This window comes from Poecilia latipinna, unplaced genomic scaffold, assembly GCF_001443285.1.
Source record: "Poecilia latipinna isolate Pla-1442-1.1 unplaced genomic scaffold, P_latipinna-1.0 Scaffold1980, whole genome shotgun sequence".
Classification (NCBI taxonomy): Eukaryota; Metazoa; Chordata; class Actinopteri; order Cyprinodontiformes; family Poeciliidae; genus Poecilia; species Poecilia latipinna.
This window is the reverse complement of record NW_015114596.1, coordinates 41,458-59,560: the sequence shown is the minus strand read 5'-3', so window position 1 is coordinate 59,560 and position 18,103 is coordinate 41,458. Positions and strand designations below refer to the sequence as shown.

At 39.3% G+C, this 18,103-nt stretch overlaps 2 protein-coding genes across 4 annotated transcripts; one reads left to right on the top strand and one right to left on the bottom strand.

Annotated features, from left to right (window-relative positions):
• The first annotated feature begins 957 nt into the window (after nucleotides 1-957).
• slc7a6 (solute carrier family 7 member 6) lies at nucleotides 958-8,155 on the top strand. 3 transcript variants are annotated; one of them, XM_015016106.1, is made up of 11 exons: nucleotides 959-1,099; nucleotides 2,160-2,234; nucleotides 3,073-3,635; nucleotides 3,722-3,847; nucleotides 4,913-5,057; nucleotides 5,131-5,254; nucleotides 5,340-5,443; nucleotides 5,538-5,634; nucleotides 6,144-6,293; nucleotides 6,521-6,704; nucleotides 7,424-8,155. In XM_015016106.1, the coding sequence occupies exons 2-11, from the start codon at nucleotides 2,173-2,175 to the stop codon at nucleotides 7,489-7,491; spliced, it is 1,623 nt and encodes a 540-aa protein (XP_014871592.1). In that variant the 5' UTR covers nucleotides 959-1,099; nucleotides 2,160-2,172; the 3' UTR covers nucleotides 7,492-8,155. The 3 variants fall into 3 exon arrangements, with proteins under 3 accessions (XP_014871591.1, XP_014871592.1, XP_014871590.1); XM_015016104.1 differs by lacking the exon at nucleotides 2,160-2,234 and having other exon boundaries at nucleotides 961-1,099; XM_015016105.1 differs by lacking the exons at nucleotides 2,160-2,234; nucleotides 7,424-8,155 and having other exon boundaries at nucleotides 958-1,099; nucleotides 6,576-6,697.
• Nucleotides 8,156-8,505: 350 nt separating this feature from the next.
• slc7a6os (solute carrier family 7 member 6 opposite strand) lies at nucleotides 8,506-13,127 on the bottom strand. The gene is made up of 5 exons (XM_015016108.1): nucleotides 12,828-13,127; nucleotides 11,495-11,818; nucleotides 10,403-10,609; nucleotides 9,984-10,116; nucleotides 8,506-8,972 (listed from the first exon to the last, which is right to left on the bottom strand). The coding sequence occupies exons 1-5, from the start codon at nucleotides 13,014-13,016 to the stop codon at nucleotides 8,851-8,853; spliced, it is 975 nt and encodes a 324-aa protein (XP_014871594.1). The 5' UTR covers nucleotides 13,017-13,127; the 3' UTR covers nucleotides 8,506-8,850.
• Between the last annotated feature and the right edge of the window lie 4,976 nt (nucleotides 13,128-18,103).

Below are 18,103 nucleotides of genomic sequence, written 5' to 3'. Positions count from 1 at the left end.
TTGTACTTTTACTTAAGTACATTTTTTGAGTACTTTCTCCACCACTGTCAGCCACACACAGATAGTACACAGCATTGTTTAGTGAACATGTTGCTGCTGTGTCTGAAAGAGCAAAATGCAGAGTAAAATACGAGTTTTTGTTGCTAACTCGTACTTTTTTAAACACTGGTGTTTAAAAAAACAGTATTTTTTTTACATTCATTGAATGTAAAAAAGCCTTCCTGGGAAATGATGACTCTTGGATTTCTGGGACTTGAGGTAAAAGACCAGAAACAAACTCTGACACTAACTCTATACAAAATCCCAAAATATATGAAAAAAATTACAATTGACTTCAATGAGCTTTTATCTGTCATATGCATTGATTATGACTGTTTGATAATTATGTGAGATTTCAACACCCATGCTGTGTGATGTGCTTGAAAACTTTGGTCTGACTTGACATATCAAATAAGCATAACATATAATCTAGGACACACTCTGGACCTGGTTATCAGACAGGATGTGAATATTTCCTAGGTTTCTGTAACTGATGACACCCTGTCTGATCATTTCTTTGAAAGTACAATGACCCACATAGCAAAACATCTACTGTTACAAAATGTTCTTTTACGAACAACAAAGCAGACACTTTTAAATCTACTCTTGGACCTCACCTCTATGCTGTAAGGCAATGTGTCTCATTGGATTTTATTTTGGGCTATCAGAGTAAAGGGAGATGAATTTTAATGGGCAATACAATTTTCAGATTTGTTTTATTTGCAAAACAAATATTTGAAGCTCCTAGTTTATTCTTTTTTTATCTGTCGCCACAGAGTGGTGTTCTCTTTTTGTGAATAAATGTGTCAGAATCTGGATTTGTTATCATAATTTCTTTAAGTATCATCATGTATCCTAAGGTGTATTGTACACATAGTACATGTTGTGTTACAGGATGCCTCGTCACATGACGCTCCCCCTAACAGCAGCAGCAACATCAGGCTGTTGTTTACTGGCTGCAGATGGATCAGCTGTGAGCGGTGCGGCGCAGGGCTGGTTGCCGGTCATAAACACCAACGGAGGATATAATAATTGGAAGAAGAAAAAAAAAACAGCTAAGGTAAGTCCTGAACATTTACATCCTGGGTTTATGCTGTCTGTGGTTGATGCTCGAACGACTGTTTTCATTTTATTAGCTTGAGAAACGGGACAAAAGAGATAGGTCTGCGACAAGCAAGCGAAACAAAGCCGAGACAGGAAGTGAGTTCAGGAAAAAGATTACACGAATATCGTTAGACACTGTCTTAGGTTGCATGCTTTTGCAAATGGTTGGAGACGAGGTTTAAACTAAATATGAAAAAAGTTTGAAATAAAAGAACAAGTTCCGTTTGAATAATTGAATAGATAGGAGATATAAAATTGAATACTCTAAACTTACACGCTATTTGGTTGTATTTTGAAATTCATGAGCGGAAAATAAATGTGACGCCTGCTAGCTTAATGCAGACAGAAAACACCGGGTGCTGCGGCTCGTTTTCTTTCATGTTTGTTTTCAAGTCGCTCGCGGCAGATGTTCGGCGAAATTTGAGCCTTTATTGGCAGGAGGAAAAATAGAACCCAACAATGTTAGGGTTGCAATTATATAACTTCCGCTCTACTTTTTACTTATCGAAATAATTAATCTACGTTATTAGTACTGTGTTATGTCCTGACTTTGTTTGGGGGGGGTTTGGGATCTACTTCCTTATCCTGGACTGAATATCAATTAAATGTAAACTACGAGTGCCTGCTTTTATGTGTGTACATTATTTTAAGTAGTTTTGAGATTTCTTTCGAAGAAAGGTAGACAAACACAGGCCAGTTTTTTCATGTTTATCTGAGTCTCCTCATACACTCCTTGTTACTCAGAGTTGAAAAACAAATGGCACAAAGCCGTGAGGTCCCCACATCCTGAAAACTGAAATATATATGAAATTTGATTTGAGTGTTTTTCTAAATCTAAAGTATGAAAAATAGTGAATTTGGGATGAAAAAGGTTGGATTTTAAGACTTTGTTCACCATCATTATTTATATTTTTAAAGAGAAAAAGTTGCTGTGTGAAAATAATTTGTTCTTTTATGCTGAGATGGATATAGTCACAGCTCTGTAACTATCCATCCGCACTCTGTTTATTTCACAGTGTTACATGTGCCATGGGCTACTGGGGGTCTGGTCATACAATGACGGTGTGTCCACTGCTGATAAGATTTAACATGTCGGTGAACAATTTTTCTCCACATGTTGAGCTATAAAGAACATTAATACCATGCATATGTGTATTAAAAGGTCTAGTCAAAGTCCAAGCTTAAGTCCAATTGAGAATCTGTGGCCAAAGTTGGAAAATTCATATCCACTGATTTTCTCCAACCAGTGTAGAGCTGGAGCTATGTTGCAAAAATATAGATATTTGTATCCTTTATAAGGGTCTGCTGTTCACAAATCCAAACATTTACCACACTGTAAAAGCTTAAGGACCATAATCTGCATTTGATTATTTGAACAGGACACAACATTGAAACAAAACATTGTGTCATTGAAGCCTTCTCCCTAGAGTTGACTTTTTTTTCCTCAAGAATGAGCAATAAACAATGTAATCAGCTTCCTGTTTGTATCCAGGAGTTATTTTTGGTACTGTGTGCCTTTCATACGGAAATCTGGTGAGGGGAGGGTGGAGACATGATTTCAGTTCAAAATTTAGAACATCAGGCACATGCCATGTCTTGTCTTGCTAACGTCTACAAAGATCATGCCTTTGTCTGCCTGGTGCATTTGTCATGTCTACATGACACAGATTTGATGAATGACAGGTGAGCCTTATAGAAGCATCTAAAACTACAGTGTTTTCTAATGTTTTAGCAAAGATAAAAGTTAAAGTGTGATGATACGCACAACACACCTTCAAGAACTCCATTTCTTTTAAACACTGCTGCCCCTTTGTGGAGTGTAGATGATACAGGAGGCCTTTATTGTTTTGTAAGCTGCTACTGAACATTTCAGCTCCATTTTAATAACAAAGACTGTATTTCGGATCTGTTGGACATTTTGTGCCCAAGGTTGTCAATTAGGAACAAGGGGGCAGGATCATCCTGGCGCAGGTCCCACTGGTTCAGCCCCAAGACCAACATCATGGCCGGCGGTGAAGGATCTGACAAATTGGATGGCAGTGCCAGTCAGTCTTCCTCTCATCAGGATCATTCCAAAGAACACATGAAGCTCAAGAAGGAGATCTCGCTTCTCAACGGGGTCAGTTTGATCGTGGGAAACATGATCGGCTCTGGCATCTTCGTCTCCCCCAAGGGCGTGCTCATCTACAGCGCCTCCTATGGGCTGTCTCTAGTCATCTGGGCCATTGGGGGCCTGTTCTCAGTTGTTGGGGCCCTTTGCTATGCTGAGCTAGGCACCACAATAACCAAATCAGGGGCTTCGTATGCATACATCCTGGAGTCATTTGGTGGCTTCATTGCATTCATTCGTCTGTGGACGTCACTGTTGATCATTGAACCCACCAGCCAAGCCGTTATAGCCATTACGTTCGCAAACTACCTGGTACAACCACTGTTCCCAACTTGTGAGCCCCCATACACAGCATCCCGCCTCGTCGCTGCTGCATGCATATGTAAGTACTTTAAATCGTGCGATATCCCTCTGTTATTTGCTCATGTCCTTGTTGGTTAATGTGTGAAGTTTTTCCTCCCTCCTCAGGTTTACTGACATTCATAAACTCTGCTTATGTAAAGTGGGGCACCCGTGTACAGGACATCTTTACCTATGCAAAGGTGGCAGCGCTCATTGTCATTATCATTACTGGTATTGTCAAGCTGTGCCAGGGTAAGTAGAGTTATGGCATAACTGTGATAGCATACTAACACCTCAATGTCCAGATAGCAGACCCAACATACCACAAAACCTATCCTGGATGACACCGTTACTAATCAATGTCATTTGCTTTTTCCTCTCATGTCTATCTCTAAGGGTTAGAAAGCTGGACAGAGAGACCAGGCAAAACTAAAGCAATGGCTCAACCCGAAAAATTATAAACAAAAGTCAAGAAAAACAGCATCGTAGCAGTGTTACTCCAACATGCTGCTTCCCTAAGCAGGGCAGTTCTATTATATGACTGTAATTATAAACAACTCTGTAATTTTAAGTTTATAATTCTATCCATCCATTATCATACGTGCTCAACCCATCGTCTGTTGACTGCTGAAGAGAGGTAACAGCATCCTTTGTGATCCTAAGCATGTATGATAATGGATGGATGCATGGAAAAATAACAATGGTGTTGAAAAGCATATGTTACTAATTAATACAAGTGGTAACCATGGCCCAGGATGTATCTGTGAACACCTAAAACCAAACACTAATTTATTGTCACTTATTTAACAAATTATATTTTTTCGGTCAAGTTGATTCTAATTTAAATGGCTAGTTTTTGGCTAACTGTAGTGAAAAGGCTGTAATAGGTATAAATTGAGATTTTTTTATGCAAACTAGCAAAATTATGGAAACTTGTGCATAACTCAACTCAAAGTGTTATGTTCAGAATCACATAAACAAATACAGGAGGGCTTGTTCTCTTTAGGGAAAAGAAGGTTTTATCTTGGCAATCTTCCCAAACAAGCCAAGCCAGTTTGCTTTCTTTTTCTCCTGCACTGGTGCAGTCTCCAACTGTGACATTTAACAAGCCTCACTAAAGTCTAAGATGCAATTTGCTTGTGTTTTATACATTTACAGTCAGACCTAGTCAGCTTTTGGAAGACAGTGACTTGACATTCATTCTTACTGCAAACCTTAATCAGGTTACCAATAGAAGTCGTGACCTGCCTTATGTCCACAATGTGATGACAGTTACTTATTTGGATAGAGTTGAAAACGGCTTCCTTGGTTTTTCAGGCTACACAGACAACTTCAAGTCATCCTTCCAGGGCTCGTCCACAGACCCCGGTGATATTGCTCTGGCCTTGTACTCGGCACTCTTCTCATATTCCGGCTGGGACACACTCAACTTTGTAACAGAAGAGATCAAAAACCCAGAGAGGTCTTTTTTTTTTTTTCAATTCTTTGTCATCCATTCAGAAAGAATTAAGTCTGAACATTTCTAAATGTTATAGGAACCTACCGCTGTCCATTGCCATCTCCATGCCCATTGTCACCATCATCTACATTCTCACCAACGTGGCCTACTATGCTGTTCTGGATGGCAGTGCCATACTGGCCAGCGATGCTGTGGCGGTGGTGAGCTAACAGTCTGCGTCTGATCAGGACATAGTTATGGAAATGAGAATATTTTCATAATGTTACCTTCATGTGTTCTCCACAGACGTTTGCAGATCACACGCTGGGTGTCATGAACTGGATCATCCCCATTGCTGTAGCGCTATCCTGTTATGGAGGCCTAAATGCTTCCATTATAGCTGCTTCAAGGTACTGCACATTTATCCACTCATAAACATCAAGTAAAAACAAACAACATTATAGATATGTTGGCATTAAAACTATTCGTGTTTGTTGTGTCCAGGTTGTTCTTTGTAGGGTCCCGGGAGGGTCACCTTCCAGATGCTCTGTCCATGATCCATATTCAAAGATTCACTCCAATCCCTGCGCTGATTTTCAACGTAAGAGAAAAAAATCAACCTTAAATTAATCTGAATGGTAAAAGCACAGGGAAGTTAGACTTTGGAGGATTTGGTGACACCTAGTGGCAGAAATATATCACTGCACCTGTTTGAAACGTTGCTGAAGCTGAAAATGCCATCTTAGAGCACTTTCCAATTCCAATAAAACAAAATATTCCCCACTTAGTTTTGAAATGGATGAAAATAGTTTTTTGTCTTAGAAGAAAAAACAAAACAACAAAACAAGCAAACTATGAATGTTTCTTACTATTTTATGCTATTATTGCTTCCAAATGTCTTTTCCTACTTTTAGTATGGCAGTAGATGGACATTTTTGCATTTACTGATGAGATATTTGGTATGAAAAGTCTCACAAGCATTGTTGTACACTGTTGGAAATAAACAAGGGATTTTAAGGACATTTTTTGTCTGTTGATTGTGATTAAATATCTCCAGCTGAAACATTTCCTGTTTCTTTCTTTTTTTTCGTTCTTCCCCTGCCTGCCCAGTGTATCATGTCGCTGATCTACCTCACAGTGGAAGACGTCTTCCAACTCATCAACTACTACAGCTTCAGCTACTGGTTCTTCATGGGTCTGTCTGTCGCCGGGCAGATCTACCTTCGCTGGAAGCAGCCTGACAGACCCAGACCTCTCAAAGTAACATTATTGACTCATTTATCTAAATTGGGGTTGATTAGAAGAGAGGAGATGTGATTAAAGCAGAATCTGGTTGAACTAATCTATATAAAAACAACACAAACAAGATTTTTCAGTTTAGTTTAAAAACAGTTATGTGATTAAAGCCGAGTGCTTTGACATGTTTTCTTACAAAAATAATATTCTTACTCTTGCCCCCCTCCCTCCCCTGTTTTGCCCTTCTGTAGCTCACACTGTTTTACCCCGTGGTGTTCTGCCTGTGTGCTGTCTTCCTGGTGGCAGTTCCTCTGTACAGCGACACCCTGAACTCCCTGATCGGGATCGCAATCGCCCTGTCTGGTGTTCCCGTCTACTTCCTGGGCGTCTATCTGCCGGAGTCCAAAAGACCTCCGATTATCATCAAGCTGCTGCGTGAGTACGCCACACATCCTGGGAGGTTTTACAACTCATTCATGAGCAACAAAATTTGACTTTTTTGACAAAAAACATGACAGAGTTTATTTTTGTAAAGTAAAATTGATTTCTATAAAAAAAAGAGTTGTATAGTAAAAAAGAGTAATGTAAAATAAACGATTATATAAATATTCAACACCTAATTCAACAGAGGTCCAGCCGAATGGTGTTAGTGGTCTGACCACGTGTGGAGTAGATGTCACCTGAGTGAAGTGCCGGTGGCAGTAACTGCGTTTTCCATCGACCTTAAAATTGTGCAAATTGAAATTATGAAAATAAATGCACTAAATGGAAAAATGCTAAAAAAGTGCGAGGATGAGATGGTTTTTCAGCTGTATCAAAATTAATGTATTTGGTAAAACTGCAACGGAAACAAATTTTTTGCATCATGCAAGTCATGTGATCAAGAACCAGAGTCTTTGGTTGCCACCATAGAGACAAAGATGACAGGAAGTGATTGGCGATGTATATTTTTTTAATGACATATCACTTGCACTAACTTATTCACTTGATTTTAAATGTTTCTTATTTAACGGAAACACTTTTTTTTATTAAAAACAAAAAGTTGATCATGATTGATTTGTAAAAGCAATAGAAGGCTAAAACATCCAATTGTAGGCACTGTAAGATATTAGAATATCTCAATATGTCTGGTCTGCTAACGTGTCTTCCTGCAGGTTCTCTGACTTTCTTCACCCAGTACACCTGCTTCTGCGTCCTGACAGAGACGGACAAAAGCCAGTAGCCCATTTCTTCCAGACAGGAAACTCTGCTGGGAAACAAGCAGCTCTCATCTTTTGAATTGTTCACCATGCTGCTGCCACGCACTGCAAATGCTGCCATATGCAGATTTATGTAGGGAGAAACATACAGCATAATGACCCGTTATGACTTACTACAATCACACTGGTGGCTGAATTTTCTAGGAACATAGTGCCATTTTATAGCACACCAAAAAAAACTTGAAAATATAAAACACTACTCTGGTTATGTTTTTGATGAAGAACTGACCTGATATAAAGCTAAAAAAGACAAATATGTATTAAATATAAAGAACTGCTGAAAACTGTTACACTGCCTTGCGGAAGTTTTCACACCTTTCACAAACTGATAACAGTCACATTAGCTGTCATTTCTCCCAAAATTCAAATTAAATGTTTGTGGTTGTGAAGTGAAACGTGAAAAAAAGTAAAGGCAATTTCTACTATAGCAAGGCAATGAGTGGGAAAGAAATTAGGGGAAATTGTCCAAAAGGTAAAATCATACAGGTACTTTTCTATTGTTTAGCATATTGCTGCTTCAGAAGTCTCTTCCTTTTATATTGAATGGCTGGTTTCACTATTCCTGCCTTTAATCATGTAGTATTTGCACTTTATTCTGAAATAAACTTTCAAAAATCTTTTACCAAAGCCGTTTGTTCTTCATGTACAGAAACAAAAACAGACTCATTTATTTTCAAAGCTTTCTTTGTTTACACATCTACATATTTACAGAAACTTTCAATTTCAACAAGCATTCCAGAAACGTTCCAAACTCCAAACTGGATTTTTTTTTTTATCCAAACCACAAACTCACACATCCACAACAGAAAGTTACGCACCAGCCTTTCACATTATGCAGAAAACAAAACAAAAAAAATCTAGTTTATGTATGCGCTACCATGCACAGAATGCAAACACCCTAAAAACTGCAACCACACACACACACACACACACACACGTCTGGAGACGACTCGCTAACAGAAGTATTGAACGGCACGAAGCGTACGAGGCATACCACACTAATGTGCAACGATTCACATGGAACAAACACCCACATACAGATTCACTCTAGCACAGCTTAAAAATAAAGACAGACGCTCTGGTTCCTTCTGGAAACGCCTTCCCTCCCTGAGCCTGTGTAGCAGAGAGACGACCGACCTGCAGGAAGCTTTCTGGAATCAGGACTAATGCTGCAGTACTTTGGCACACCACACCAACATTGGGAGATCTAAACTGTTGATAGTTTTTTTTTCTTCTTCTTTATTCCGTACTCTCTGCTACACAGAAGCTCATAGAGCGAAGCATCTTGAGGAAAAGGAAGCTGGAAAGTTGCGGTGCAGCAGTCAGTCAGAATCATATTTGTCTTCGTCATCGTCTTCGCCGCTGCAGCCCAGCTCCTGCAACACGTCTTTCTGGTAGCGCTGCCAGTTCCTCCTGCAGTAGGAGTGCTCCTCCTCCCAGTAGTCTGGACACAGAAAAACAAAAACATAACAGATGAACACAATCAAAACTATTCCAGATTGATACAAAGACATTAATTGACTCAGTCATTGTTCCCTGAATTGCTCTGACAGTTTTAAGTCAGTGGTAATGAGTCAGTCCACAGAAGATGTTTTGAGATCATTTTTTTTTTAAATTTTTTTTTTTTTTTTTTCAAATTTTACAAAAGCCCTTTATATATATTGTATTTAAGGTACTTTTTTATTCTGGTAGTAATCATCTCTGGATGTGACTGGTGAATGTGAGCTCAGCTGTTCAAAAATGTGATAAATCAGAGGAAATTGAACATTTAGTAAAGGTGCCAATTACAGTTCACCTTACAGCCAAGTCTGTTGGTCAGATATTTATCCCTTACACATTGTTTAAGAGTGCTTTATATTTACTCTAGCAGCAAATGATCTGAAACATTTAAATGCAACACATGTGGGTTCGACTCCAGGATCCTGTTGCCTCATTCTGTCATGCTCTTTGGCAATGACTACATTAAAGTTTGACATACTCGTCAGTGAATATAAAAGAAATCTAAAAATCAGAGGCCGGTTCTTTTATACACAACTGCATATTGTAACTTTATACAAACTGTAATGTGCAGAAGTAAAAAAGCAAAGGACTGATTGGAGCGCAATATCCATTAGCCATAAAGGCCACAACTGACTATGATGATAAAGTCTAAGAGTTGGGATGACAGATGAAAAAATTTAGTTATGAAAGAGTGGATTTATTTTGCAATATTCAACAATGTCACCTTTTTAGAAATGCTTAATATTCTGCAGCTTTAAAGAGTTAAACTCCGTCCCACAGCGCAGACAGAAAGGCTTTTTTTCCACAGCTACATTAGTAGATCCTCCATTTCTGGTTTAATGTCACCATAAACACCATTAGGTTCATGTTCATGTAAACAAATTTTCATTAGAAACAAAAAGTAAAAGCTGTCGGCACACAGGAGCAGAGCTGAGGTTCCATCATCTCAGCCTACCTCCATAGCGCTGCTCCCTGTCGCTGTCTGAACCACTGTCCTCATCAGGGTAGTCATTCCTCCAGTTGCTTTCTTCATTCTCGTCATCTTCATCATCATAGACCTCCTCTTCATGGACCACCAGATCTGGAACCTGAGGAGAAGCAGCGTTTATGTGGCAGCCTGGTGAAGGCTCAAATCTAAAATGTTCACATTTGGACTAAGGTTTGTGAATAAATAACGCTTCAAGGAGTTCTATTGTTAAAATAAAAAACTGATATCCTACAGATCTAAAACAATACTGGGTAATGTAACACCAATGACTCAGTAACAAAGGCAGCAGCAGGGAAAGCCCCTCTGCAGTAATTGAGCCCATTTCTTCAGTCACTCACTCAGATTTCAGCACTCATTCATCTGTCCGTCCATCCATCCACACACACCAGTTCTCCGTCGTCAGCATAGGCCCTGACAGACAGGATGTCCTGGATCCAGCCTGGTGTGACCGTTTCCTGGTAGTAAAGGTCATAAACGTAGTCGTCGTCGTGCTCCCGGTGCTCCGCCCCCGGCTTCTCCCCGGAGACGGCCAGCCGCTCCCGCAGCAGCTTGGTGTTGTTGCACAGAATCACTTCTGGGTCTGAAGGCAGCGTCTGGACAAACAGACAGAGTCAGCAGGAGCAGAGACAATGATGCAGTTTAACACAAATTAATCATTTGTGTTCTCCTCTAGGCTCACTTCTTTTAGTCCGGGTCACATAAAGGATTCAATAAAGCATTCTAACGGCGCAAGTTGATGACTGTTGTCATGGTTTTGTTAAATTGGTAAAACTTGATAAAATATATATTAAAAAAAAGTATTACTACTGAAAGTGAATTGATAAACTGAATCTAATCATTAGCAGTAGTAATATGACAAATATATAGAAAAAATTTTAAGTTAGGGTGGGAACTTATAAGAATTTTTATTGTCAGGATAAATTCCAATTAATATAAAAGAAAAACAATCCATATTGCCTGGTTTGTTAATGTTACAGTTTTCTCCACCATTTGTTCAACAAAAGTATTGATAAATACTAATCCATTTGAAAATGTGATTAAACGCGGTTAATGTGTTTAGTTTAGTGATTCAAATCAAATGTCTTCATGTAACTGGTGTTTTCTGTTCCAATGGAAATGTTTTGTTTGTGGAGTTGACTGCTGCCATAAAGTTACATAAAAAAGGATTAAATAGTTCTTATCACATTAATACCACAACATATTGTGATAAAACTTCATGTCAATGTCATCCACGCCTAGTATGATGCTACTACTGTAATCATAAAATAAAGTACAAGGAATATTCTGTTGACAAGTAGAAATTGGTTTAAAACCTTAAATATTAGCAAATAGAAACACAACCATAAGCTATATGGTTATGGGTTAGGGTGCTAATTATCTGGAGTATTGTGGTTTAATTCAACATATCTCCACCATGACTGTTCAGGTCTCATCTTTTGTAAAGCAGTTTAAGTATTTAAACTTAAACTCCTCCCCACCTTCCTCAGTGGTTTGTCTGGATCCTCCTCGTCCTCCTGGACCAGATCCACCACCTGGATTTCTCCCAGACTGCACCGTTTGGCCGTCCTGCTGTCCTCTCCATCCTCTGAGGCTTCAGTCCGGGGGGTCTCCTGCTCGGCGGGCCGCAGCAGCCCCGTGCGGTGGCTGGACAGGATTCTGTAGCGTTCCTCCCTGCGGGTGCTCCACTTGGTGCTGCGCAGGTCGCCCATTATCCGCTGGGAGCTGGAGGCGGACGGGCGCAGGGCATGGGCTGCGCGGGGCCGGGCCAGGGCCTGCCGGACCTGGGTCTGGACCGGAGCATCCTGACGAGAAGAGGGGGACACGTGTTGTTACCATAGCAACAAGTGTAAATAAATAAATAAATAAAAAAAAACAATTTATACATACATACACACACATACATAAATAAAGAAAACCTAGACATGGTCCTTTATGTTCTGCAAAGAGAGACTGATGTTCAGTTCACATGAACAAAACTAGGGATGCACTGATTTACTTTTAATTTCTGATACCTATCTGATAAAAAAATAAAAAATAAAAAAAACTAAACACAGCAGAACTCATTTTAAATGTTTCTCTTTTTTTCATACTTAATTACAAATTTATTTGATAACCTTGCACCAGTACAGCACACTGAAATACACCAACAGCTTCACAAGCTTGGTCAAAAATGGAAAAACAACTTTAATTTGTTCAGTCAGTGAAATTAGGAGTAGAACAGCCAATGGAAAACAAATAATAAAACTGAAACTGACAAAAACAATAGACTGACTATCTTGGTCAAATATAGAAAAAAACCCAGAAACAAACTTGTGCACTCGCAGTAGTGCGAGTGCACAAACTCTAGAATAGTAGAATACATAAAAACAAAACATCAAATAATATTTATGACCACAGTGAGTGGAAGTAAAATTGTGTTACATAAAAATGTATTTCTTGTCAAAATGTTTAATAAAAAAAAGCTTTCTGATAATATATTTTGTATTTATATGCTTATAATTACAGGCTAGCTTCCCGCAACATTAAATGTTCAACGTCAACAAAACGAGCACTTCCTCGGTTAGCATAGCACATAGGCTAGCGACTACGCTATGCTAACCAACAGCAGAGCGGGCTTTGTCTCCAAACACCTTACAGCTTGTTCGCTATGATGGCACACTTACTAATGGCCACTCAGCCACGACATCAGCTCTGCGTTTGTACTGTCCACTAACGGCGACTCCATATTCACAGAGCGGCCCGTGTCATGCCCACCACCAGCTGCGTGTATAGCCTGGGCTAACTGCGTGGTCACCGCGGCGGGCCTCTCACCTGGGTCGCTACAGTCGCCACGAGTTTGAACACAGAGTTCTCCACCTCAGCTTCGTCTGGCTCCGGTACCGTCTCCCCCGAGCTCTGGGACGACTCGGGCCGGATACGCTTGCACGCCAGCAACAAAGCATCTGCGGGGTCTGTCCCCCTTTTTCTTTTCACTCGCAGAATTGTCGTGTTCGGGTCCATGATAGCCTTCAGTCCTCTAGCGTCTGCTTGTCTGTCTGCTCTGGTTTGTGTCTGGCACTCAAAAGATCAGAAGGATCGCGAGACCTGTCACGCTGATTCTTCTTCTCCGTTGTGTTCCTTTTCTTGATTTTTATTGGCGGTTGTCAAAAAACCTTAAGTGTTCATTACCGCCATCTACTGGCACGGGGTGTGGTTCAAAATGTCTTAGTATTATCATATTCTATTGATCAATTTTATTTTTCATTCCTTCTTGAAAATAGATTATTTATCTTCAGTTTGCATCTTGTAAAATCCATGGTGGTCTCCGTTGTGTTTAGTGGGCCGGAAGCATGTATGGGGCATTGCTGATATCTGCAGTCCTTTTTTATTTATGTTAATATGCTCCAAGTTAAAAAGACTGTGAGACATGTTTTACTACTCAGGTTTTTGTTTCTAAAATGCGTGATAGTGTTTCTGCTTTAGTTCAACTCTCAGAATGTAAAAGCGTGTGCATTAAAAAAAAAACAACAATCAAACAATCTCTCTATGTTTATGTCCCCACTTCAGTACAGCTGATTCAAATGATTACCTCGCAGCATGCTTCCAATTGCTGCAGCAGCTCGTTAATCCCCTGTTTGTTTAGTCCAGGTGTGCAGCAGCCGGGAAACGCCTCACTCTGAGGACCAGGGTTGTGAACCTCTGCTCTAGTTGAGGTTCACATAACTACTGAAAGTCAGTTTGACATAGATATGTGGATCTCTATCAATACTGATGTATATCTAGCTGAGACATGCCATTTCATAGATTCAAGCACGTCCTTGCATTCTGCTGTTTTAGTGGTGCTGCATTTGCCTAACGCACCTACTGCTAATAATTTGTCACAAGGAACAGCAGCGCTCATGTCAGAGTGGGGAATCACTCACAAAGTTACTTGCTTTATGACTGATGGGGCAGTATGTATGGCAAAGGAAGCTCGCTTGCATCACACAAATTGTGAGGCTCATACTTTAAAATTAGACATCAAAAACGCTGTTGATCACAATGCCATGCTGTCTGACATCTAGACAAACCATAGGAAGAGTGGGTTATTTAAGAGCAGGAGCAGTGAAAACGATAGATCCTAATACTAATACTTTTAATATCGGAGCAAGACCTAGAGAAACTCCAAGAACAAACTTAGAAAGTCAGAACAAGAATCTAGAGAAACCCCTATTGGTTTATAACTTAAGGACTACTAATTCTTATTAAACACAGGGAACCAATATGTAGTTTCATAATTTTACTGTTCGTTTATCCAGAGAAACTCCTATTTATTTTACTTTTTACTTTTTTGTTGCTTTGTTGTTTGTATTTCCTCTAACTCATGTAAAGCACTTTGAATTGCCTTGTTGCTGAAAATGTGCTGTATAAATAACAATACCTTATCTTACCTTAGGTCATGGCATGCTTATCATCTTCAAACAGTTTCTTCACCACATGGTTGCGTTGGTTTTGTGGCTGATGTGCACATTCTAACTTTAACAGAACACTATGACGGCTGACATTTATACTTGCACGTTAATGGTTTGCTGTTTCAACATTTTTTACAGGGGCATCGAAATGTGCTAGAGTAGGATTCAACTTTGGCTATGAATAGTTATCATAATTGCCTACGGGAATTCTTAATAAAACCAGTAAGTAAAAAATTACCAAGTCTCTTAAAATAGATAAATAAATATACATACAATATAGCAAAAGTGTTCGGTCTCAGTTACTATTTATCATACCTGTCAGATAAGGCCTTGGTTTTAAAATAATAATAGATTAATGGATAGGTCCATCACTCACAAAGTTACTTGCTTTATGACTGATGGGGCAGTATGTATGTTACCTGAACAGCAGCATGCTACACCTGTGCATGAAATAAACACATACAATTTCACTCAATTATACAAGAGTTTATTAACAAAATGAATTCATCTTCACAGTTAAAATATTTTATAAAAGGAACTCACTAAGCTAGCAACGCACACAACTAAAACTACTGAGAAAGAGATACAATATTGAAACAAACCCTAGAAGTAAAAACAGTAAAAAACAGGATTTAAAAATAGAAGCAATAAAATGCTGCAATGATGTCATAGTTCAGTCTGAAGAATCCTCAAAGACCAACAATTGTATTGAAATGTGCTGATCGCTCATGATGAAGTCTTGGATGATTTCTTTTAGATTTTTCCCAGATATCATGCAGCAGTGTGTTTTAGCTGCTGCCTCCTATTACATTCACAGCCACTCCTATATTTATTTAATGTGTTGTGAAACTATGACATTATTTCTATTTTTGCTAGTTGGTTAGAAGTAAACCAACTGTAGTCTACGGAAACTTCTGCAATATGAACAAAGAAACAGCTAATCTTTATGTTGTTTGGCAAACAGAATTAAATTTGCTACCAGTAACTGAGCTACAACATGCAAGATGGTGAGAAAACAGGTTATGTGTCTTTTAATGCAAGTTAAAGAAACAACTTAGTGAGATCAAGAAAGATGAACAGGCTGATGAAAGCAAAGGGGGCAGAGAGCACCGATCCAGAGCAGGCGTTGTGGCTGAGGTTCACAGCATGATGGTCAATCACACTCTGAGCTTCATTCTGGACAGAGGAAAAACAGGGATGATCTGAAATGAATTTTACACCAGTTCTCCAGAGATGTTCAACTAAACCATTGATAACCTCTGGATCTATTGGCAGCACTTTCACCTCTTTGGAAGAGGCGGACGCAATCTTAACAAACATGGAATAAGGCTGCTCACTGCAAACATTTTTCATTTTATCAACAAGAACAACAATGTGACCATCGCTTCAGAAGAACAGGCTCAAGGATGTCTGACTAGGATGGAACCCTCCGCGTATCAGAAGCAAAGTGTCCCAAAACAAACTGATAAACATCGACTGGGGACAGAATGACTGGTTCTCCTCCTCCTTCCCTCCTCCCTCTCTACTCCTACACTCACTCACAAGATACCTATGAAGAAATGTCTTCCGGACCAGAGTTTCTCAAATTTACGGATGGAATGGATCAACAGGTTCGCCTCGACACGACTCTCCTTAGCGCTAACATAGTAGATCTCACTTCATCTAAGCCACCTGCCTCTGACTTCCCAGAGGATCCAGAACTCTGCCTTTCTGGGGTCTGAGTTCAGGGTCCAGATATCATCTTTACACCCGTCTTCCTCCAGAATGTGTCTGGCCCCCCAGCACCGCATAACAGGACAATACCTGTCCAGATCACTACAAGAAAAGTTACAAAAAACAGAAATACAAAATACAGTGGTCTCAATTCAAACCTCAGACTGAAGAACTTTCAGTCCCCAAGTCACTTAAACTGGCTCTTTTAAATACCAGATCTCTCTGGTATTAATGATTAATTAATGATTTCATCACCGAGCATAATATTGATGTTTTATTTCTGACAGAAACATGGTTGAATGACAATAATGAACCAATCGTACTAATTTAATCAGCGCATCCTTCGTACAATTTTTAAGTGAGAATAGAAAACACAAAAAAGGAGGAGGCGTGGCTTCAATATTTAAGAATACCATAAATTGTAGTAAAATCTCTTTGGGTAATTTCACATCTTTTGAGTATCTTGGAATTGATGTAAAAGGCCACAAACAAACTTTGACATTAACTTTATACAAAACTCCAACATATATGGAAAATTTCTTTACGGACTTGAATGAACTTCTATCTCTCATATGTATTGATTATGATTGTTTGATAATTATCAATTATAATTGTCGGTGATTTCAACATTCATGTTGACAACCCCCAAGACCGAGGGGCAAAAAATATCCTTAATATATTGGAGAGTTTTGGTTTAACACAACATGTCAAACAAGCAACACACACTCATAGACACACACTGGACTTGGTTATCAGTAAGGGTGTGAATATTTCCAATGTTTCTGTAACTGATTGAGCCTGTTGGATCACTTCCTGTTATCTTTGAATGTTCTTTATCCGTTAACCCACTTGTACAAAAAGCTACTATTACAAAATGTACTTTCACAGAAAACGCAGCAGAGACATTTAATCAAATCTACTCTTCTTCCTCACCCTTAAGCTATAATGATGTAGATAAGTTGGTAGATGATTTTCAGTGCAAACTTTCAGATATCATTGATTACATTGCCCCCATTAAAGTGAAGGTTGTGTCTGGTAGGAAGAAATCTCCATGGAGAAATGCACAAACAGTTCAATCTGCAAGACAACTCTGCCGTAGGGCCGAACGGAAATGGCGTAAAACTCAACTGCACGTTTATTATGACGTCTATAAAGAAAGACTACATAACTATCACACAACACTAAAACATGCAAGAGAGGTTTTCTTTGCAGATGTCATAAACAAAACCATTAACAATGTTCAAGCTTTATTTGCTACTGTTGACAGGCTCACAAACCCTCCTATGATGTCACCGCCTGAACTTCAATCTAATGCCGCCTGCAACAAGTTTTCCAGTTACTTTTCAGAGAAAATGCAAAAGATCAGAGGATTAATCTGCACATCCACTCCAAAGCCAATACCAATGCTATGCCCAAACAAAACAAATGAAGGAGAAATTACCCAATTTCAACTACTTCATTATAAAACCCTTGAAGAAATTATAAGTCAATTAAGCTCCAGTTCCTGCTGTCTGGATGTCCTACCCACACATTTCTTAAAGAAAGTCCTGCCTGTTGTTGGAAATGATCTTATCCAAATAGTAAACTCATCGCTCTCTTCAGGTGTTTTCCCCCAGACTTTGAAAACAGCAGTTATCAAACCACTGATAAAAAAGAACAATCTAGACAAATCACTACTGCAGAATTACAGGCTCCAACTCCAACTCCAATTACTCCAACCTCCCATTCATCAGCAAAATTATTTAAAAAGCAGTTTTTAAACATTTAAATAACTTCCTAACAATAATGCATCGCTTTGACTCCTTCCTTCCAGTCTGGTTTTCGTGCTCACCACAGGACAGAGACGGCCTTTGTAACAGTGTTCAATGATATCCACATAAATACGGAGTGTGGGAGAACCACAGTGCTGGTTCTGTTGGACCTCAGTGCAGCTTTTGACACTGT